Genomic DNA, 23,903 nt, shown 5'->3' with positions numbered 1-23,903 from the left:
CTCTCCACAGAGCAATCCAGTCAGCCCCACTCCCCCACTTGATCCCCGTAATCCTGCAAGTTTATTTCCTTCAAGTGACCATCCAATTTCCTGTGGAAATCATTGATGGTCTCCACTTCCACCACCCTCGTGGGCAGCGAGTTCCCGGTCATTACCACTCGCTGCCTAAAAAGTTCCTCCTCACATTCCCCCGGCATCTCTTGCCCCAAATCTCCAATCTGTGTCCCCTGGTCCTTGTACCATCAATTAATGGGAACAGTTTTTCCTTGCCTAACTTATCCAAGACTGTCACAATCTTCCACATTTCCTCAAATCTCCCCTCAATCTCCTTTGCCCCGTGGAAAATAACCCCAGCTTTTCCAACCTAACCTTGTAACTAAAATCCCTCATCCCTGGAACCATTCTGGTAAATCTCCTCTGCACCCTCTCACATCCTTCCTGAAGTGTGGTGACCAGAACTGGACGCAATACTGCAGTTTGGGCCTAACCAGAGCTTTATAAAGGTTCAGCATAACTTCCTTGCTTTTGTACTCAATGCCTCTATTTATGAAGCCCAGGATCCCACATGCTTTGCTAACCACGTTCTCAATATGTCCTGCCACCTTCAAAGATCGATGCACATGCACCCCCAGGTCCTTCTGTTCCTGCACACTCTTTGGAACTGCGCCATTAAGAATATATTGCCTCACCCTATTTCTTCTGCCAAAATGCATCACCTCACAGTTGTCAATATTAAATTCCATCTACCACCTCTCTGCCCATTCTGCTAGCCTATTTCCTGTTGCAGGTGGTTCATATCATCCTCACTGTTTGCCACACCCCCAAGTTTGGTATCATCGGCAAATTTAAAAATTCTACTCTGTATTTCAAGATCCAAGTCATTTTATATATATCAAAAAAGCAGTGGTCCCAGCACTGACCCTTGGGGTACTCCACTGTATACCATCCTCCATTTTGAAAAGCAATAATTTACCACGACTCACTGTTTTCTGTCCTTAAGCCAATTTTTTTATCCAGTTTGGGCACTGACCCTCCTATTGCATGAGCCTTAATTTTGTAAACCATTTTTTTTCAGTAACATCCAGCTTAGAGAACAGACAGGGCCTCAGTTTAATTCCTCATCAGAAAGTCAGCACTTCTAACAATGCAACATTCCCTCAATAGTGTCAGCCTGGATTTTATGCTGAAGCCTTTGGGATGGGACTTGAACCCACAACCTTCTGATTCAGAGGCAAAAGTACAACTGACAGAGCCACAGCTGTCAAAGTCTCCAGCTCAGGCAGTAACTCAATGGCCGGAATTTTTACGCCACCCCAGCAAGTCGGATGGAGGTCATCCTGGCCCGCTCCCGCTTCCTCCCCACTTTACGTGGGCCGCAGGTGGTGGGCGGGGGCGAGAAATGGGCCACCCGCCCCAGGCCAATCAAGGTCCTTAAGTGGCAACTTAATGGCCACTTAAGGGCCTTCGCCCACCTCCACGGGCATTTTGCCCATGGCAAGTGGGCATCCATTAGATGTGAAAGGCCACCCAGTGATACCCCAACTTACCTTCAGTCCCGGCTCCATGTCCTCGGCTGGGCTGGGCTGCCGCTGATTGGCCAGCAGCTCAATGAGGCAGGAGTTTCTCCCTCAAGCGGGTGGAAGTCCCACCTCAGAACAGTTAAAGCCCGGGGACCCGTAAAGTGTTGGACGGATCCCTGGGCCGGGTGAAAGCATGTTCGCCTCTGACGTCTACATCGGTGGTCAGCTCCCATCCACTCAACGTAAAATCCATCCCAATAAGCCTCAACAATCTAAGAAAAGGTTGGAAACCCAGATTTCCGAAGATTTTGTTCACATTATAATTGAAGCATTTGTGCTTCACATTCAGAACCTCGCCCACGCCCCCATTAGCTAAAAGGGGTTCATTTTCCAGTTATCGGTGCAACTGGGAGTCAGACCAGGTACCTGATTCCATGTTTGCGTTCTAACCTTAGTCCCAAACTGATTTTCCAGTTACAATGTAAAGTAGTCCCAGTCTGGAGTCAGGTCCTGAAATGGCAGTGACGTGAAGCAGAATGAGCCAACTTGGAATCTGGCACCACTTCACTCTGCAATCAAGTCAATCTATAAGCCTGATATAGCTTTCCACTAAACTGCTAGTGTAATTACACACTCACTGTCCTGCTGAGTTTAAAGGCTGAGCTACTTTTATAGTGATACATCTTTAACCCCAGGAGCATCCAAATTAAGACAGCAATGCCATCAAGATGCACAAAATCAAATTCACACAAAATCGATCAGCACGGATTTACTTTAAACTAGGGGTTGCTTCTAATAATAATGGCAGCACTGAAGAATGCTCAGAAAAGAAATTTTCTATCACAGTAAAAAGGCAGATTCCAAGCTTGCTGAACCTAGCCACTATTCAGAGTGACAAACATCTATATCAAGTCACCTTCTGTAGTAAAGGCCCAGCATCAGTTTTGGATGAATAAGTTTTCACAGCTCTTATCTAAAGAAAACAGAAAGACTTGCATTTCTATAGCACCTTTCACAACCTCAGGATGTCCCAAAGTGCTTTACAGCCAATTAAGTACTTTTGAAGTGTAGCCACCTTTGTAATGTAGGAAACGCGGCAGTCAATTTTCACACAGCAAGATCTCACAATCAGCAATGTGTTAATGACCAGATAATCTGTTTTTGTGATGTGGGTTGAGGGATAAATATTGACCAGGACAGTAGGGGAGAACTCCCTACTCTTCTCTGAATAGTAACATTGGATATTTTACATCCACCCAAGGATGACAGATGGGGCCTCGGTTTAACATCTCATCAGAAGGACAGCACCTCTGAGACACAGGATAAACTACCACTTAGAAAGGCACAGTTTAATCAGGGATAGTCAACATGGATTTGTTCAGGGAAGGTCATGTCTTACTAACTTAATTGAGTTTTTTGAGGAAGTAACAAGAAGGATTGATGAGGGTAGTGCAGTGGATGTGGTCTACATGGATTTTAGTAAGGCATTTGACAAGGTCCCACATGGCAGACTGGTCAGAAAAACGAAAGCCCATGGGATACAGGGGAATGTGGCAGGTTGGATCCAGAATTGGCTCAGGGACAGGAAACAAAGGGTGGTAGTTGACTGATGTTTTTGTGAATGGAAAGCTGTTTCCAGTAGTGTTCCACAGGGCTCAGTGTTGGGTCCCTTGCTGTTTGTGGTATATATTAATGATTTGGACTTAAATGTGGGAGGCATGATAAGGAAATTTGCTGATGACACAAAAATTGGCTGTAGTTGATAGTGAAGAGGATAGCTGTAGACTCCAGAATGATATCAATGGTTTGGTTGAGTGGGCGGAAAAGTGGCAAATGGAATTCAATCCAGATCAGGGTGAGGTATTGCATTTGGGGAGGACAAATAAAGCGAGGGAATCCACAATAAACGGGAGGATATTGAGAGGGGTAGAAGAAGTGAGAGACCTTGGAGTGCATGTCCACAGGTCCCTAAAAGTGGCAGGACAAGTAGATAGAGTGGTGAAGAAGGCATATGGAATGCTTTCCTTTATTGGCTGAGGTATAGAATACAAAAGTAGGGATGTAATGCTGGAACTGTATAGAACACTGGTTAGGCCACAGCTGGAGTATTGCATACAGTTCTGGTCACCATATTACAGAAAGGACATAATTGCTGTGGAGAGAGTACAGAGGAGATTTACAGGAATGTTGCCAGGGCTTGAAAGTTGCAGCTATGAGAAAAGATTGGATAGGCTAGGGTTGTTTTCCTTAGAACAGAGGAGGCTGAAGGGTGACTTAATAGAGGTGTACAAAATTATGAGGGGCCTAGATAGAGTCGACAGGAAGGACCTGTTTCCCCAACCGGAGAGGTCAATTACCAGGAGGCACAGATTTAAGGTGATTGGTAGAAGGATTAGAGGAGACATGAGGAAAAACTTTTTCACCCAGGAATGGTGATGGGTGTCTGGAATTCACTGCTAGGAATGATGGTGGAGGCAGAAACCCTCGATTCTTTTAAAAGGTACCTGGACATGCACCTGAAGTGCTGTAACCTGCAAGGCTATGGACCAGGTGCTGGAAGGTGGGATTTGATTGGGTGGCTCGTTTTTTTTTCGGCCGGCACGGACACGACAGGTTGAATGGTCTCTTTCTGTGCCGTAAATTTTCTATGGTTCTACCTCTGACAGTGCAGCACTCCCTCAGTACTGCTCTGGAATGTCGGTCCCTGGAGTGAGACTTAAACCCAGAACATTCTGACTCAGGAGGCATGGGAGAGACACCCACAAAGCCATGGTTGACACGTCCAAGCCCTCAAAAGCTTCTTTGCAGCAATAAACACAATTACACGTTAAGCATCATTGTGCGATGCTCCTTAAAACCTACCTCTTTGGCCAAGCCTTTGGCCACTTGTCCTAATATCTACATTTGTGGCTCGGTGTCCGAATTTATTTGATAATTGCTCCTTAAGGTACCTGCGGATGTTTTACTGCATTAAAAGTGCTCTCTGAATGCAAGTTGTTGTCAGAACCTGAGCTTCACACCAACACTGAAGTTGTATAGGATGGATCTGGAGTCAATTCCCAGTTCTGGGGTGAAGTGGGTCGACACTGTCCTTTCTGGCAAGTCTCACTCTGCTTCACTCTGCTGTCGGATCAGCCCCTGACTCTGGGTTTACACTACCCACCCGGATGTCAGATCAGGAGATTGAAGCCATACTCTCACGTGATTCTCTGGAATTTCAGATTTTAGGGGCTGGACAGCATAGCCGCCAACGGCAAAACAATGGAAATCGGGGATGTGCAAGAGGCCAGAATTGGAGGAGTGCAGAGATCTCGGAGGGTTGTAGGGCTGGAGGAGATTGCAGAGAAAGGAAGGGGTGGGAGCACAGAGGGTTTTGAAAACAAGGATGAGAATTGAAGCCTCCAGGATTATCGTGGGGTCGCCAGGAATTAATGATTAATCTCCAGGACACAGCTCCGAGCACATGCAGGAGAAACATCACAGGAGTATTAAAAACTTGTGTTTCTTTCATTTTCTTGGAACATTTAGAGTCATCGAGTCAATTAAGGCACAGAAGGAGGCCATTTGGCCCATCAAGTCCATACCAACTCTCCACAGCGAAATCCAGTCCCACTCCTCCAGTCGATCCCTGTAACCCTGCAAGTTTATTTCCTTCACATGCCTATCTAATTCCCTTTTAAAATCATTGATTGCCTCCATTTCCACCACCCTCGTGCGCAGAGAGTTCCAGGTCATTACCACTCACTGTGTAAAAAAGTTCTTCCTCACATTCCCCCGGCATCTCTTCCTTAAAACCTTTAATCTGTGTCCCCTAGTCCTTGTACCATCTATTAATGGGAATAGTTTTTCCTTGTCTAACTTATCTAAGCCTCTCACAATCTTGTACACTTCTATTAAATCTCCCCTCATTGTCCTTTGCTCCAAGGAGAACAACCCCAGCTTTTCCAACCTAACCTTGTAACTAAAATCCCCCATCCCTGGAACCATTCTGGTAAATTTCCTCTGCCCCATCTCAAGGACCCTCACATCCTTCCTGAAGAACTGGACACAATACACTAGTTGTGGCCTAACCAGAGCTTTATAAAGGTTTCAGCGTAACTTCCCTGCTTTTGTACTCAATGCCTCTATTTGTGAAGCCCAAGATCTCATACGCTTTACTAACCATTCTCTCAATATGCCCTGCCACCTTTAAAAATCGATGCACATGCACCCCCAGGTCCCTCTGTTCCTGCACACTCTTTAGAACCGTGACATTAAGTCTATATTGCCTCTTCCTATTCCTTCTGCTAAAATGCATCATCTCACACTTGTCTGTATTAAATTCCATCTGCCACCTGTCTGCCCATTCTGCTAGGGAAGTTTGGAAGATTATGTCAAGCCCTTGCGCTATCTCACAGTCACAAACATATGGATGGGGTGAAAATTGAGAGGCCGGAGGTACTGGAAAGGCTGTCTATACCTAGAGTGGATAAATTGCCTAGTTCAGATGGTTTGCATCCCAGGTTGCTAAAGGAAGTGGGGGTGGAGATAGTGTTAGGTTTGGATAGAGCAGACAAAGGAAAACTGTTCCCATAACGGTACAGAATCTAGGGGAACTAGGTTGAAGGTTTTAGGGAAGAGATGCAGGGGGGAATGTGAGGAAGACCTTTTTTACACAGCGAGTGGTAATGACCTCCTTCTGTGCTGTAAATGACTTTATGCTCTGTCTTTCAGATGCTGTGCAGTTGCTGCTGTTTTAACATAGAAACATAGAAAATAGGAGCAGGAGTAGGCCATTCGGCCCTTCGAGCCTGCTCCGCCATTCATTATGATCATGGCCGATCATCCAATTCAGTAGCCTGTTCCCACTTTCGCCCCATATCCTTTGATCCCTTTAGACCCAAGAGCTATATCTAACTCCTTCTTGAAAACATACAATATTTTGGCCTCAACTGCTTTCTGTGGTAGCCAATTCCACAGGCTCACCACTCTCTGGGTGAAGAAATTTCTCCTCATCTCAGTCCTGAAAGGTTTACCCCGTATCCTTAGACTATGACCCCTGGTTCTGGCCTCTCCCACCATCAGGAACATCCTTCCTGCATCTACCCTGTCAAGTCCAGTTAGAATTTTATAGGTTTCTATGAGATCCCCCCTCACTCTTCTGAACTCCAGCGAATATAATCCCAACCGATTTAATCTCTCCTCATACGTCAGACCTGCCATCCCAGGAATCAGTCTGGTAAACCTCCGGTGCACTCCCTCTATAGCAAGAACATCCTTCCTCAGATAAGGAGACCAAAACTGCACACAATATTCCAGGTGTGGCCTCACCAAGGCCTTGTATAATTGCAGCAAGACATCCCTGCTTCTGTACTCGAATCCTCTCGCTATGAAGGCCAACATACCATTTGCCTTTTTTACCGCCTGTTGGACCTGCATGCTTTACAAAACCTCTGCCAAACACATGCTGAGAGAGGAAGGGACAGTTTGATCCTTTAACTCTAACTCCTAAAAATAATGCAAGATCCAGAGTGGTTACGCTCACTGGCTAAAAACAAGCGCCCTATAAATTCCCTGGGTCACTGGGGACAGTATTGTCCAGGATGGGATATAAATTCAGCTTCAGGCAGTTGTGTCTATATTTGGACACCAGCTGCATGGTTTTCCTATAAAGGCAACAATTAATCACAACAAAGCACAGTATAACACAACTGACTAGATAGAGTGTGTGTGTGAATGTATGTGTACAAGTGAGTGTGTGTGTATGCATGTGAGTGTATATTAGTGTGACTCTGTTCATTTGTGTGTATATGTGTGTGTGAGTGTGTCTGTGCATATGTGTGGGAGTATGTGTTGGGGTTTGTATGTATGTCTAGGGGACATGTATGTGAGTGGGGGATATATATGTGTGGGGGGTATTTGTGTTGGTTAAGTGTGTGATTCGGGTTATTTGTGTGTGGTGGTATGTATATGTGGGGCTGGCATGTGAATGGTGGTATGTGTGTGAGGGGAGTGGGTATGTGTGTGTGGGTGGGTATATTTGTGCATGTGTTTGGGGGGTATTTGTATGGGGTATTTGTATGAGTGGGGGATGTGTGCATGAGGGGATATGTATGTGGGGGCATGTGTGTGGGGACGTATTTATGTGTGTGTGTGACAGTGAGTGTGAGTGACAGAGTGTGTGATAGTGAGTGTGAGTGACAATGAGTGTGAGTGACAGAGTGTGTGAGTGACAGAGTGTGTGACAGTGAGTGTGAGTGACAGTGAGTGAGTGACAGAGTGTGTGAGTGACAGAGTGTGGGACAGTGAGTGTGAGTGACAGTGAGTGTGAGTGACAATGTGTGAGTGGCAGTGAGTGTGAGTGACAGTGAGTGTGAGTGACAATGAGTGTGAGTGACAGAATGTGTGACAGTGAGTGTGAGTGACAATGAGTGTGAGTGACAATGAGTGTGAGTGACAGTGAGTGTGAGTGGCAGTGAGCGTGTGACAGAGTGAGTGGCAGTGAGTGTGAGTAACAATGAGTGTGAGTGGCAGTGAGTGTGAGTGACAGAGTGTGTGACAGTGAGTGTGAATGGCAATGAGTGTGAGTGACAATGAGTGTGAGTGACAGAGTGTGTGGCAGTGAGTGTGACATTGAGTGTGAGTGACAGTGACAGTGAATGTGAGTGAGAATGAGTGTGAGTGACAGTGAGTGTGAGTGACAATGAGTGTGAGTGGCAGTGAGTGTGAGTGACAGAGGGTGTGACAGTGAGTGTGAGTGACAGTGAGTGTGAGTGACAATGAATGTGAGTGACAGAGTGTGTAACAGTGAGTGTGAGTGACAATGAGTGTGTGACAGTGAGTGTGTGAAAGTGAGTGTGACATTGAGTGTGAGTGACAGTGACAGTGAATGTGAGTGACAATGAGTGTGAGTGACAGTGAGTGTGAGTGACAATGAGTGTGAGTGGCAGTGAGTGTGAGAGACAGAGTGTGTGACAGTGAGTGTGAGTGACAGTGAGCGTGAGTGGCAGTGAGTGTGAGTGACAGAGTGTGTGACAGTGAGTGTGAGTGACAATGAGTGTGAGTGGCAGTGAGTGTGAGTGACAGAGTGTGTGATAGTGAGTGTGAATGACAATGAGTGTGAGTGACAGTGAGTGTGAGTGACAATGAGTGTGAGTGACAGAGTGTGTGAGTGACAGAGTGTGGGACAGTGAGCGTGAGTGACAGTGAGTGTGAGTGACAATGAGTGTGAGTGACAGAGTGTGGGACAGTGAGCGTGAGTGACAGTGAGTGTGAGTGACAATGAGTGTGAGTGGCAGTGAGTGTGAGTGACAGAGTGTGTGAGTGACAGAGCATGTGACAGTGAGTGTGAGTGACAGTGAGTGTGAGTGACAATGAGTGTGAGTGACAGAATGTGTGACAGTGAGTGTGAGTGACAATGATTGTGAGTGACAGAATGTATGACAGTGAGTGTGAGTGACAATGAGTGTGAGTGGCAGTGAGTGTGAGTGACAAAGTGTGTGACAGTGAGTGTAAGTGACAATGAGTGTGTGACAGTGAGTGTGTGAAAGTGAGTGTGACATTGAGTGTGAGTGACAGTGACAGTGAATGTGAGTGACAATGAGTGTGAGTGACAGTGAGTGTGAGTGACAGAGTGTGTGGCAGCGTGTGTGAGTGACAGTGAGTGTGAGTGACAATGAGTGTGAGTGACAGTGAGTGTGAGTGACAGAGTGTGTGGCAGCGTGTATGAGTGACAGTGAGTGTGAGTGACAGAGTGTGTGGCAGTGAGTGTGAGTGACAGAGTGTGTGACAATGAGTGTAAGCGACAATGAGTGTGTGACAGTGTGTGACAGTGAGTGTGACAATGAGTGTGAGTGAGTGTGAGTGACAGAGTGTGTGACAGTGGGTGTGTGACAGTGAGTGTGAGTGACAGTGACAGTGAGTGTGAGTGACAATGAGTGTGAGTGACAGTGAGTGTGAGTGACAGTGACAGTGAATGTGAGTGACAATGAGTGTGAGTGACAGTGAGTGTGAGTGACAATGAGTGTGAGTGGCAGTGAGTGTGAGAGACAGAGTGTGTGACAGTGAGTGTGAGTGACAGTGAGCGTGAGTGGCAGTGAGTGTGAGTGACAGAGTGTGTGACAGTGAGTGTGAGTGACAATGAGTGTGAGTGGCAGTGAGTGTGAGTGACAGAGTGTGTGATAGTGAGTGTGAATGACAATGAGTGTGAGTGACAGTGAGTGTGAGTGACAATGAGTGTGAGTGACAGAGTGTGTGAGTGACAGAGTGTGGGACAGTGAGCGTGAGTGACAATGAGTGTGAGTGACAATGAGTGTGAGTGACAGAGTGTGGGACAGTGAGCGTGAGTGACAGTGAGTGTGAGTGACAATGAGTGTGAGTGGCAGTGAGTGTGAGTGACAGAGTGTGTGAGTGACAGAGCATGTGACAGTGAGTGTGAGTGACAGTGAGTGTGAGTGACAATGAGTGTGAGTGACAGAATGTGTGACAGTGAGTGTGAGTGACAATGATTGTGAGTGACAGAATGTATGACAGTGAGTGTGAGTGACAATGAGTGTGAGTGGCAGTGAGTGTGAGTGACAAAGTGTGTGACAGTGAGTGTAAGTGACAATGAGTGTGTGACAGTGAGTGTGTGAAAGTGAGTGTGACATTGAGTGTGAGTGACAGTGACAGTGAATGTGAGTGACAATGAGTGTGAGTGACAGTGAGTGTGAGTGACAGAGTGTGTGGCAGCGTGTGTGAGTGACAGTGAGTGTGAGTGACAATGAGTGTGAGTGACAGTGAGTGTGAGTGACAGAGTGTGTGGCAGCGTGTATGAGTGACAGTGAGTGTGAGTGACAGAGTGTGTGGCAGTGAGTGTGAGTGACAGAGTGTGTGACAATGAGTGTAAGCGACAATGAGTGTGTGACAGTGTGTGACAGTGAGTGTGACAATGAGTGTGAGTGAGTGTGAGTGACAGAGTGTGTGACAGTGGGTGTGTGACAGTGAGTGTGAGTGACAGTGACAGTGAGTGTGAGTGACAATGAGTGTGAGTGACAGTGAGTGTGAGTGACAGAGTGTGTGACAGTGAGTGTGTGACAGTGAGTGTGAGTGACAGAGTGTGTGACAGTGAGTGTGAGTGACAGAGTGTGACAGTGAGTGTGAGTGACAATGAGTGTGAGTGATAGTGAGTGAGTGACAGTGTGTGACAGCGAGTGTGAGTAACAATGAGTGTGTGACAGTGTGAGTGACAGAGTGTGAGTGACAGTGAGTGAGTGACGTGACAGTGAGTGTGAGTAACAATGAGTGTGTGACAGTGAGTATGAGTGACGTGACAGTGAGTGTGAGTACCAATGAGTGTGTGACAGTGAGTGAGTACCAATGAGAGTGACAGTGAGTGTGAGTGACAATGAGTGTGAGTGACAGTGAGTGTGAGTGAGAGTGTGTGACAGTGAGTGTGTGACAGTGAGTGTGAGTGACAGAGTGTGTGACAGTGAGTATGAGTGACGTGACAGTGAGTGTGAGTACCAGTGAGAGTGACAGTGAGTGTAATATTGAACTGACTCCAGTTGCTGGTTAACATCACATCTCCGGGTTGTTTTCTTGCAGGTTGGATCTCCAGTTAGTTAGAGAGCGGATCAATTCCCCCTGATATCACACGGCGATTACTGTCTGCCGGAGAAATGAACCCACAGCTGATAGATATCGAGAGCGGCCTCGTTTGTTACTTAATGAAAAACCATCCGGCCCCCTCGCAGTATTTCACAAAGGAGATTTGACAACTCTGAACACATTGTAAATTACGCTGGTAACTGCTCGAGAGAAAGTTGTGTTAATATTTGCACCGACTTATTTCCAAAGTTGTTTCAGCAAAACAAATGGAAAACTTTAACATTTCCTTTTGGAAAACGGAAACGCAAAAAAAAAAATCCTTTTTATTTTGAAAGTACAATTTTGCCAGAAATACTGAGGACTGTTAAACATTAGTGAAAATTCAGCAGTTGTACAAATTGGTAGGAATGGGAAAGACAGAAAACGGAGGAAAAATCTTGAATAAAAACACACTTGAAACTGATTTAAGAAAAACATTTTACAAAAGTTAATCACAGTTCTTGTTCTCGTTACAGAGAGTTGTTGGAATAGAATCCATCTGCAGTTTACAGTAAATATTATTCTCTGTCACTGTAACAAATGTGATCCCACATGAAACTCTGTCCAAGCCTGACAAATTCTGAATTGCCTAAAATGTTGCCAATAGAGCGAGAGGGCGGTGCTAGTGGGCAAGAGGTGTTCACACGGGATTCCCAGCTCCATATAAAAAGATGGATATTGTTTATGATCCCAGCCTCTGCATCATTCTGCAGCCGGACATGTTTTGAAAAGCGGGAGCAGGAACCGAGGGGAATTTCCGCCAGTCATGCCAGAACCAGCTAAAAAAGCAGGTAAATTGAGGGAATGTTGTCACTCGTGATAAAAGGGCTGAAAACTTTCTGTGGAAAGGCATCAGCTCGGGGACTGAAGTATTGATTCTTTTAAAGTTTCTTCCTCTAATTGAAGCAAGTAATAACATAATGTGCAAACAAACGTCAACACTTTGTCATTGCCAAGGTTTGTTAAATGCTGCAGGTTAGCAGCATCTGGGATAGGAGTAGATTAATCTTTTAGGGTCTTCATCAGATTTTTCTACCCAAAGGAAAGATTTGACCTGGGCAAGGCTACAGGAACAGATTCTGAAGCATTTTCTATAGCTTTGTAGCTGTCCAGGATGATCAGTGTTTAATGTTAACCTGTCTGTTATAGTCACACATACTCACTCACCTGTTGTGTACTTGCAGCTTTGGGAATGTATTTAAAGCCTCTGCTGTCACAAACCATCCACTCGAACTGGCCCCTTGGGTCAGTCTCTGGTCTCCTGCACAGTTTCCTTGTGTTTGTTTTCTTTGTTGCATCATCTCGGCAAAATCACCAGATCTCAGCAAAAAAAAACCCGGAGAGGGGTCTCTGAAAAAATGTAAAGATCTCAGCTAAAAGCTGAAAGGCAGTTTCTGCTAAAAAAAGACTGAGACAGCGCTAGAGAGATGGTTTTGCTGAAATCTGAATGGTGAATATGTTTGACATTCCCTTTGTGGTTTTCCAGTAAATGCAGAGACTGAAGTTGGGATAGAGCAGGAGGAGGGGGAACAGATCACTTAGAAAGGCAGGGAAGTGCCAGAGGAATTTGTCCAATTGCAGCACCCTGGCTAATCGCTTTACTGCTTTCTTTATTCTCCTGCTACTTCCCCCTATACCCCACTCCTCTCTACGAAAGGGCAACAGGATTTCAAACCTGGTGCCATGAAACCATCTGGAGGAATCAATATTGATTGCAGCTCAGTGGGAGTCACCTCACCCAAAAGGTATTGAGGCAGGTTCCACTCAAGAGGCTCGAGCACAAAACCAAGGGCAGTACTGAGGGAGTGCTGCACTGTCGGAGGGTCAGTAGTTAGGGAGTGCTGCACTGTCGGAGGGTCAGTACTGAGGGAGTGCTGCACTGTCGGAGGGTCAGTACTGAGGGAGTGCTGCACTGTCGGAGGGTCAATACTGAGGGAGTGCTGCACTGTCAGAGGGTCAGTACTGAGGGAGTGCTGCACTGTCGGAGGGTTCGTATTGAGGGAGTGCTGCGCTGTCGGAGGGTTCGTATTGAGGGAGCACTGCACTGTCGGAGGGGCAGTACTGAGGGAGTGCGGCACTGTCGGAGGGTCAATACTGAGGGAGTGCTGCACTGTCAGAGGGTCAATACTGAGCGAGTGCTGCACTGTCAGAGGGTTCGTATTGAGCGAGTGCTGCACTGTCAGAGGGTCAGTATTGAGGGAGTGCTGCACTGTCAGAGGGTCAGTACTGAGGGAGTGCTGCACTGTCGGAGGGTTCGTATTGAGGGAGTGCTGCGCTGTCGGAGTGTTCGTATTGAGGGAGTGCTGCACTGTCGGAGGGTTCGTATTGAGGGTGCTGCGCTGTCAGAGGGGCAGTACTGAGGGAGTGCGGCACTGTCGGAGGGTTCGTATTGAGGGAGTGCTGCGCTGTCGGAGGGTCAGTACTGAGGGAGCGCTGCACTGTTGGAGAGTCAGTACTGAGGGAGTGCTGCGCTGTCGGAGGGCCAGTACTGAGGGAGTGATGTGCTGTCGGAGGGTCAGTACTGAGGGAGCGCTGCACTGTTGGAGAGTCAGTACTGAGGGAGTGCTGCGCTGTCGGAGGGCCAGTACTGAGGGAGTGCTGCGCTGTCGGAGGGGCAGTACTGAGGAAGTGATGCACTGTCAGAGGGTCACCACTGAGGGAGTGCTGCACTGTTGGAGGGGCAGTACTGAGGGAGTGCTGCACTGTCAGAGGGTTTGCACTGAGGGAGTGCAGCACTGTCAGAGGGTTCGTATTGAGGGAGTGCTGCGCTGTCGGAAGGTCAGTACTGAGGGAGCGCTGCACTGTTGGAGAGTCAGTACTGAGGGAGCGCTGCACTGTTGGAGAGTCAGTACTGAGGGAGTGCTGCACTGTCGGAGGGTCAGTACTGAGTGAGTGCTGCACTGTCAGAGGGTCAATACTGAGGGAGTGCTGTGCTGTCAGAGGGTTCGTAGTGAGTGAGTACTGCACTGTCGGAGGGGCAGTACTGAGGGAGCACTGCACTGTCGGAGAGGCAGTACTGAGGGAGTGCTGCACTGTCGGAGGGTCAATACTGAGGGAGTGCTGCACTGTCGGAGGGTCAGTACTGAGGGAGCGCTGCGCTGTCGGAGGGGCAGTACTGAGGGAGCACTGCACTGTCGGAGGGGCAGCACTGAGGGAGCACTGCACTGTCGGAGGGTCAGTACTGAGGAAGTGCTGCACTGTCGGAGGGTCAGTACTGAGGGAGTGCTGCGCTGTCGGAGGGGCAGTCTTGAGGGAGTGCTGCACTGTTGGAGGGGCAGTACTGAGGGAGTGCTGCACTGTCAGAGGGTTTGCACTGAGGGAGTGCAGCACTGTCAGAGGGTTCGTATTGAGGGAGTGCTGCACTGTCGGAGGGGCAGTACTGAGGGAGTGCTGCACTATCAGAGGATTTGTACTGAGGGAGTGCTGCACTGTCAGAGGGTTCGTATTGAGGGAGTGCTGCACTGTCGGAGGGGCAGTACTGAGGGAGCACTGCACTGTCGGAGGGGCAGTACTGAGGGAGTGCTGCACTGTCGGAGGGTTAGTACTGAGGGAGTGCTGCACTGTCGGAGGGTCAGTACTGAGGGAGTGCTGCACTGTCAGAGGCTCAGTACTGAGGGAGTGCTGCACTGTCAGAGGGTCAGTACTGAGGGAGCACTGCACTGTCGGAGGGCCAGTATTGAGGGAGGGCTGCACTGTCAGAGGGTTTGTATTGAGGGAGTGCTGCGCTGTCGGAGAGTCAGTACTGAGGGAGTGCTGCACTGTCAGAGGGTTCGTATTGAGGGAGTGCTGTACTGGCGGAGGGGCAGTACTGAGGGAGTGCTGCGCTGTCGGAGGGTCAGTACTGAGGGAGTGCTGTGCTGTCAGAGGGTTCGTATTGAGGGAGTGCTGCGCTGTCGGAGAGTCACTACTGAGGGAGTGCTGCACTGTCGGAGGGGCTGTACTGAGGGAGCACTGCACTGTCGGAGGGTTCGTATTGAGGGAGTGCTGCGCTGTCGGAGAGTCACTACTGAGGGAGTGCTGCACTGTCGGAGGGGCTGTACTGAGGGAGCACTGCACTGTCGGAGGGTCAGTATTGAGGGAGTGCTGCACTGTCGGAGGGGCAGTACTGAGGGAGCACTGCACTGTCGGAGGGTCAGTACTGAGGGAGTGCTGCACTGTCGGAGGGGCAGTACTGAGGGAGCGCTGCACTGTCGGAGGGGCAGTACTGAGGGAGCACTGCACTGTCGGAGGGTCAGTATTGAGGGAGTGCTGCGCTGTCAGCGGGTTAGTATTGAGGGTGCGCTGCACTGTCGGAGGGGCTGTTCTGAGTGAGTGCTGCACTGTCAGAGGGTTCGTATTGAGGGAGTTCTGCGCTGACGGAAGGTCAGTACTGAGGGAGTGCTGCACTGTCGGAGGGTCAGTACTGAGGGAGTGCTGCACTGTCGGAGGGTCAGTACTGAGGGAGTGCTGTGCTGTCGGAGGGGCAGTACTGAGGGAGTGCTGCGCTGTCGGAGGGGCAGTGCTGAGGGAGTGCTGCGCTGTTGGAGGGTCAGTTTTGAGGGAGTGCTGCACTCAGAGGGTTAGTATTGAGGGAGTGCTGCACTGTCGGAGGGTCAGTACCGAGGGGGCGCTGCACTGTCGGAGGGTCAGTATTGAGGGAGCGCTGCGCTGTCGGAGGGGCAGTACTGAGGGAGTGCTGCACTATCAGAGGGTTAGTATTGAGGGAGTGCTGCGCTGTCAGAGGGGCAGTACTGAGGAAGCGCTGTACTGTCGGAGGGTCAGTACCAAGGGAGCGCTGCACTGTCGGAGGGTCAGTACCGAGGGGGCGCTGCACTGTCGGAGGGTCAGTATTGAGGGAGTGCTGCGCTGTCGGAGGGTCAGTACCGAGGGGGCGCTGCACTGTCGGAGGGTCAGTATTGAGGGAGTGCTGCGCTGTCGGAGGGTCAGTACCCAGGGAGCGCTGCACTGTCGGAAGGTCAGTACCGAGGGGGCGCTGCACTGTCGGAGGGTCAGTATTGAGGGAGTGCTGCGCTGTCGGAGGGTCAGTACCGAGGGGGCGCTGCACTGTCGGAGGGTCAGTATTGAGGGAGTGCTGCGCTGTCGGAGGGTCAGTACCCAGGGAGCGCTGCACTGTCGGAAGGTCAGTACCGAGGGAGCGCTGCACTGTCGGAGGATCAGTACCGAGGGAGCCCTGCACTATCGGAGGGTCAGTACCGAGGGAGTGCTGCACTGTCAGAGGGTCAGTACCGAGGGTGCGCAGCACTGTCGGGGGGTCAGTACCGAGGGAGCGCTGCACTGTCGGAGGGTCAGTACCGAGGGAGCGCTGCACTGTCGGAGGGTCAGTACTGTGGGAACGCTGCACTGTCTGAGGGTCAGTACCGAGGGAGTGCTGCACTGTCTGAGGGTCAGTACCGTGGGGGCGCTCCACTGTCGGAGGGTCAGTACCGAGGGAGTGCTGCACTGTCGGAGGGTCAGTACCGTGGGAACGCTGCACTGTCGGAGGGTCAGTACCGAGGGAGTGCTGCACTGTCAAAGGGTCAGTACTGTGGGAATGCTGCACTGTCGGAGGGTCAGTACCGAGGGAGTGCTGCACTGTCAAAGGGTCAGTACTGTGGGAATGCTGCACTGTCGAAGGGTCAGTACTGAGGGTGTGCTGCACTATCGAATGGTCAGTACTGAGGGTGTGCCGCACTGTCGGAGGAGTTGTCTCTTGGATAAGAGATTAAACTGAGGGTGTAAAAAATTTCCCATGGCGCTGTATCAAAAAGATCAGGGAAGTTCTCCCCAGTATCCTGGGTCAATATCTATCCTGCAATCAACATCACAAAAAACTGATTATCTGGTTACTGTCACATTGCTGATTGTGGGATCTTGCTGTGTGCAATTTGGCTGCTGCATTTCTCACATTACAACAATGACTGCATTTCAAATAGCTGTAAAGCGATTTGGGATGTCCTGTGGTCTGAAAATGCTATAGAAATGCAAGTCTTTCTTGCTCCCTCTCTTCTCTCCTCGATTTTTGAATCATTTTAAAGGCGGGAGGTTACAGCTGGATCAATCCTCTCTGCCTGGCAGAGACGTTGATATTTTTTGTAGTTATAAATATGAGAACGCTGTAGATTTGGGAGCATTTTTTTGTGAATCCAATTTTAGCAGTGCGATTCAGATCGGATTACATGCCCTCTGTTGCTTGTCAGCACCCTGCTTTGAGTAACGATAGAACAGTGTGCATCGACCAGCTGCTGCCTGTCAGTGTGTCCCTGGCCGTTGACAGCTTTTCAGGGCAAGTGAAAGATGAGGACAGACTATCCCACACAGTCCTTTCATCCCTAACTGTATCAAGGACAGAGCCTAAGGTAAGCTGGGAGTGAATCTCCCAAAGAGAAGGCTTCCTGTCACCACCTCTGTCGGGTGTGAGCTGTATTTCCATGAATGATACCCTTACCTTGTCAATCAGGACGTTATGGGGTCAACTCCCACTTCAGAGACTTAAGTACAAAATTCAGGCTGACATTCTCAGTGCAGTACTGAGGGAGTGCTACAATGTCAGAGGTACCGTCTTTCTGATGGGATGTTAAACTGAGACCCCATTTCCCCTCTCAGGTGGATGTATAAAATTCCATGGTACCATTTTGAAGAAGAATAGGAGAGTTCTCCCTCGTGTGTATTATCACATTGCTGTTTGTGGGAGCTTGCTGTGCACTAATTGGCTGCTGCATTTCCTACATTACAACAGTAACAGCACTTCAACAAGTATTTAATTGGCAGTAAAGCGCTTTGGGATGTCCTGAGGTTGTGAAAGGGGATATAGAAATGTAAGTTCCTTCTTCTTTCTATTTATTTCTCTCTGGCAACATGAACACTTTGAAAAATAAATTTATGGTCCACAGAATCCGGATGAGAGGGCAAACCAGTTTATTCTTTTAAACTGCATGAAACACATTTAACGAGCCCAAAAGCTGGAGCTGTGAGCCTGAGAGTTTGGAGAGCAGTCAATTGTGGGGAGGGTTACGGTGTCACATGCAGAGAAAATGTGGATTGCAGGTATTACCTGTTGGGGTATTATAATTAATGCCCTCCTCATGCACACCTCCCCCACTCCCCTTGCCACAAACCTCTCACCTCCCCAGTTTGAGAGTCTCTGCATTAGTGACATCAGTGGATCCCTCAAGCATCAATTACAGATTAGCTTCTTGATGTATTGCCACACAACAGTGGTGGTCCAATTTAGCAGATGCACACCCCAATCTTAACTCTGGGCGGGCGGGTGCTGAGGTGGTGTTGGAAACTTACCTGCTGCTCCAGGAATGAGGCCAAAATAGGGTTGTCAACCCTTCAGGAATGCCCTGGAGTCTCCTGGGCATTGCTGAAAGCAAAGTCCATGTAAAACTCAAGAGGTGAGGTGAGAGTGACATCAAGGCAGCATTTGACCGAGTATGGCATCAAGGAGCCCTAGTAAAACTGAGGTCAATGGGAATCATGGGGAAAACCACGGCACAGTGGCGCAGTGGTTAGCACCGCAGCCTCACAGCTCCAGCGACCCGGGTTCAAGTCTGGGTACTGCCTGTGTGGAGTTTGTAAGTTCTCCCTGTGTCTGCGCGGGTTTCCTCCGGGTGCTCCGGTTTCCTCCCACATGCCAAAGACTTGCAGGTTGATAGGTAAATTGGCCATTATAAATTGCCCCCAGTATAGGTAGGTGGTAGAGAAATATAGGGACAGGTGGGGATGTGGTAGGAATATGGAATTAGTGTAGGATTAGTATAAATGGGTGGTTGATGGTCAGCACAGACTTGGTGGGCCGAAGGGCCTGTTTCAGTGCTGTATCTCTTAAAAAAAAACTCTTCGCTGGTTAGAGTCATACCTAATGCAAAGGAAGATGGTTGTGGTTGTTGGAGGTCAATCGTCTGAGCTCCAGGACATCACTGCAGGAGTTCCTCAGGGTAGTGTCCTAGGCCCAACCATCTTCAGCTGCTTCATCAATGACCTTCCTTCAATCATAAGGTGAGAAGTGAGGATGTTCGCTGATGATTGCACAATGTTCAGCACCATTCGTGACTCCTCAAATACTGAAGCAGTCCATGTAGAAATGCAGCAAGACCTGGACAATATCCAGGCTTGGGCTGATAAGTGGCAAGTAACATTTGCGCCACACAAGTGCCAGGCAATGACCATCTCCAACAAGAGAGAATCTAACCATCTCCCCTTGACATTCAACGGCATTACCATCGCTGAATCCCCCACTATCAACATCCTAGGGGCTACCATTGACCAGAAACTGAACTGGAGTAGCCATATAAATACCGTGGCTACAACAGCAGGTCAGAGGCTGGGAATTCTGAGGCGAGTAACTCACCTCCTGACTCCCCAAAGCCTGTCCACCATCTACAAGGCACAAGTCAGGAGTGTGATGGAATACTCTCCACTTGCCTGGATGGGTGCAGCTCCAACAACACTCAAGAAGCTCGACACCATCCAGGACAAAGCAGCCCGCTTGATTGGCACCCCATCTACAAACATTCACTCCCTCCACCACCAACGCACAGTGGCAGCAGTGTATACCATCTACAAGATGCACTGCAGCAATGCACCAAGGCTCCTTAGACAGCACCTTCCAAACCCGCGACCTCCACCAACTAGAAGGACAAGTGCAGCAAATACATGGGAACACCACCACCTGCAAGTTCCCCTCCAAGTCACACACCATCCTGACTTGGAACTATATCGCCGTTCCTTCACTGTCGCTGGGTCAAAATCCTGGAACTCCCTTCCTAACAGCACTGTGGGTATACCTACCCAACATGGACTGTGGCAGTTCAAGAAGGCAGCTGACCCTCAAGGGCAATTAGGGATGGGCAATAAATGCTGGCCTGGCCAGCGACGCCCACATCCCATGAATGAATTTTTAAAAAAGGTCACGGGGCCATTATTATTTTCATTTTTTGTGAACACTTTTGTTAATTTATTGGAAATGGGGGAAGAAAGGTTTGGATTCATGGTTACCAATTGGATAACAAAGAGTCTGCTCCCTTCCCAATTGCCTGTGGGAAGGCAGGGCACCCAGTTGACCAATGGCAGCAGTGTGGAGGCGGGCGGAAGGTGGGACATTGGTGATGAAACCTTCAGAAACAGGTTCAAATTTGATATCTCTAGAGCTGGGGCTGTTTTTACTTCTGCGGTCTCGTATAATTCCCTCTGGCCAACTCCTCGCCTGGTTTTGAGCGGGCAGCGACAGAAAACTGCGCCAACTGCAGGCCCCTCCCATGACGAAAGGAAAGCCTCCATGGCTGTCTCACAGGGCTGGGTGGGGGGAGTGATCTCAAATACAGGAAAGAGGTTGGTCAGGGGCAGTGGGTGGGGTACTTTCTACATTTTCCTGGGTAGAGCATTCCTGTTCTTCCTGGTCCAATGAGGAAAGTGCTTAAATTAGAAAACGAGTCCCTTACCCATTCTGGCCCTGGTCAACATCCCTCTGTTTTCACGGCACCAGCAGTGACTCTGGGCTGGTCACAGTTAAAATTGCAGTCGGTGTCCCAATGACATCATCAGGACCTGATGCACATACCCTGCCATCTTAGGATGGTTGTCCCTTCTTGCCTGCTCAGTACAGCAGATTCAATTTCAGGACGTTGAGTTGCTGGGCGCTTCCCGCAGGGCGATTTTTAACTGCTGGACGGGTCGTGTAATAAGAATGAGGCTTCTTGGCTCAGCAATAAAATGGATCATTACACACGCTCTCTCAGTAGGGAATGTTAGCCCCAGGGTCAGAGATGAGCTGCAATACTGCAGCACTGATTTCCCTCCTTTGTGAATGTTACTCCCCATGGGATTATGAAATTACCCCTAAATCTTCATCCACATTGCAAAGATGGTTTATATTTTCTTCTTTAGTTAAATAATTAACAAACCCCCCCTTTTCAATCCTCATGTGATCTTGATTTTTGAAATTATCTGATTTGTTTGTCATATCTATTGCAATTACTTCATTTTAAAATAGCGATACAGGTTAATTTGACTATAAAAATGCAAACAAAGCATTGTGGTTCCTTTTTTAGAGGGATAGAATTGGAAAAGCAGGGACGTTTATATTAAACTTGTATAGAACCTTGGTTCGGCCATGTTTGCAGAACTGTGCATAGTTCTGGTATTCATGTGATTAAAAAGTGTATCGAGGCATTGGAGAAGGTGCCAAAAAGATTCGTAAGGCTGATACCAGAACTGAGAAGTTATAACTATCAGGAAAGACTGAACAGGATGGAACTCATTTCTCCAGGAAAGTGAGGGTGACCTGAGAGAGGTCATTCAGAATTATGAATGAGTGGCCATAAATATTAGATAGTCGCTATAATTCCAATAGAGAATTAGGGAAAACTTCTTGACCCAGAGAGTGGTTAGAATATGGAACTTGCTGCCAGATGGAGTAGTTGAGGTAAATAACATCGATGCCTTTAAGGAGAAGCTAGATAAATACATGAGGGGGAAAGGAATAGAAGGATATGTTGATAAGGTGGGCGGAGGCTCATGTGGAGCATAAACTGGCATCGACCAGTTGGGCCAAATGGCCTGTTTTTGTGATTCCAGGTTTTATGTAATAGGTAATAATAGGGGAGGTGGTGGCGTAGTGGTAATATCACTAGACTAGTAACCCAGAGCCCAGGCTAATGCCCTGGGGACATGGGTTCGAATCCCACCACGGCAGATGGAATTTGAATTCAATTAATAAATCTGGAATTAAAAAGCTAGTCTAATGGTGACCATCAAACCATTGTCAACTGTTGTAAAAACCCATCTGGTTCACTAATGTCCTTTAGGGAAGGAAATCTGCTGTCCTTACCTGGTCTGGCCTACATGTGACTCCAGATCCACAGCAATGTGGTTGACTCTTAAATGGCCTAGCAAGCCACTCAGTTGTATCAAACCGCTACAAAGTCTAAGAAAAGGAATGAAACCGGACAGACCACCTTGCATCGACCAAGGTACCGGAAATGACAACGGCAAACCCAGCCCTGTCGACCCTGCAACGTCCTCCTTGCTAACATTGCCAAAATTGGGAGAGCTGTCCCACAGACTAGTCAAGCAACAGCCTGACATAGTCATACTCACTGAATCATATCTTGCAGACATTATCCCATCACCATTCCTGGGCATGTCCTGTCCTACCAGAGGTGGCGGCACAGTAGTATACAATCGGGAAAGAGTTGCCCTGGGAGTCCTCAACATTGAGTCTGGACCCCATGAAGTCTCATGGCTTCTGGTCAAACATGGGCAAGGAAACCTCCTGCTGATTACCATCTACCGCCCTCCCTCAGCTGATGAATCAGTATTCCTCCATGTTGATCATCACTTGGAGGAAGCATTGAGGGTAGCAAGGGCACAAAATGTACTCTGGATGGGAGACTTCAATGTCCATCACCAAGAGTGGGGCTTAGTAGCATCACTACTGGCCAAGCTCTAAAGGACATAGCTGCTAGACTGGGTCTGCGGTCGGTGATAAGGGAACCAACAAGAGGAAAAACCTACTTGACCTCATCCTCACCAATCTACCTATCACAGATGCATCTGTCCATGACAGTATTGGTAGGAGTGACCACTGCACAGTCCTTGTGGAGACAAAGTCCCGTCTTCACACTAGAGGTACCTACCAGCTGTGTGGCTGTACCACTGTGCTAAATGGGATAGATTTCGAACAGATCTAGCAACTCAAAATTGGGCATCCATGAGGCATTGTGGGCCATCAGCAGCAGCAGAATTGTACTCAACCACAATCTGTAACCTCATGGCCCGGCATATCCCCCACTCTACCATTACCATCAAGCTGGGGGACCAATCCTGGTTCAATGAGGAGTACAGGAGGGCATGCCAGGAGCAGCACCAGGCATCCCTCAAAATGAGATGTCAACCTGGTGAAGCTACAACCCAGGTCTACTTGCATGCAAAACTGCTTAAGCAGCACGCGATAGACAGAGCTAAGCGATCCCACAACCAACAGATCAGATCTAAGCTCTGCAGTCCTGCCACATCCAGTCATGAATGGTGGTGAACAATTAAACAACTAACTGGAGGAGGTGGCTCCAGAAACATCCCCATCCTCAATGACTGGGGAGCCCAGCACATCAGTGCGAAAGACAAGGCTGAAGCATTTGTATCCATCTTCAGCCAGAAGTGTCAAGTGGCTGATCCATCTATGCCTCCTGCTGAGGTCCTCAGCATCACAGATGCCAGTCTTTAACCAATTCGATTCGCTCCGTGTGATATCAAGAAACAACTGAAGGAACTGGATGCTGCAAAGGCTATGGGCCCTGACTACGTTCTGGCAATAGTACTGAAGATTTGTGCTCCAGAACGGGCCGCACCCCTAGCCAAGCTGTTCCAGTACAATTACAACACTGGCATCTACCCATCAATGTAGAAAATTGCCCAGGTATGTCCTGTACACAAAAAGCAGGACAAATCCAAGCCGGCCAATTACCGCCCTATCGGTCTACTCCTGATCATCAGCAAAGTGATGGAAGGTGTCATCGACAGTGCTATCGAGCAGCCCTTGCTCAGCAATAACCTGCTCAGTGAAGCTCGGTTTGGGTTCCGCCAGGGCCACTCAGCTGCTGACCTCATTACAGCTTTGGTCCAAACATGGACAAAAGAGCTGAACTCCAGAGGTGAGGTGAGAGTGACTGCCCTTGACATCAAGGCAGCATTTGACTGAGTGTGGTGTCAAGGAGTCCTGGCAAAACTGGAGTGGGAATCAGGGGGAAAATCCTCCGTTGGTTGGAGTTATACCTAGCACAAAGGAAGGTTGTGGTT

The 23,903-nt window shown here is 48.6% G+C and overlaps 1 protein-coding gene across 7 annotated transcripts in view; it reads left to right on the top strand.

Annotated features, from left to right (window-relative positions):
* The first annotated feature begins 11,849 nt into the window (after positions 1 to 11,849).
* mybpc1 (myosin binding protein C1) overlaps positions 11,850 to 23,903 on the top strand; it is a 133,596-nt gene continuing 121,542 nt past the window's right edge. For all 7 annotated transcript variants that reach the window (XM_068050164.1, XM_068050163.1, XM_068050162.1 and 4 more), the window contains exon 1: positions 11,850 to 11,917. In XM_068050164.1, coding sequence (XP_067906265.1) covers positions 11,893 to 11,917 — 25 coding nt within the window. In that variant the 5' untranslated portion in view covers positions 11,850 to 11,892. The remainder of the gene's footprint in view (positions 11,918 to 23,903) is intronic.

This window comes from Heterodontus francisci, chromosome 18 (assembly GCF_036365525.1).
Source record: "Heterodontus francisci isolate sHetFra1 chromosome 18, sHetFra1.hap1, whole genome shotgun sequence".
In the NCBI taxonomy this organism is placed as follows: Eukaryota; Metazoa; Chordata; class Chondrichthyes; order Heterodontiformes; family Heterodontidae; genus Heterodontus; species Heterodontus francisci.
The sequence above is the reverse complement of the archived record's forward strand: the minus strand, read 5'-3'. Positions and strand labels throughout refer to the sequence as shown.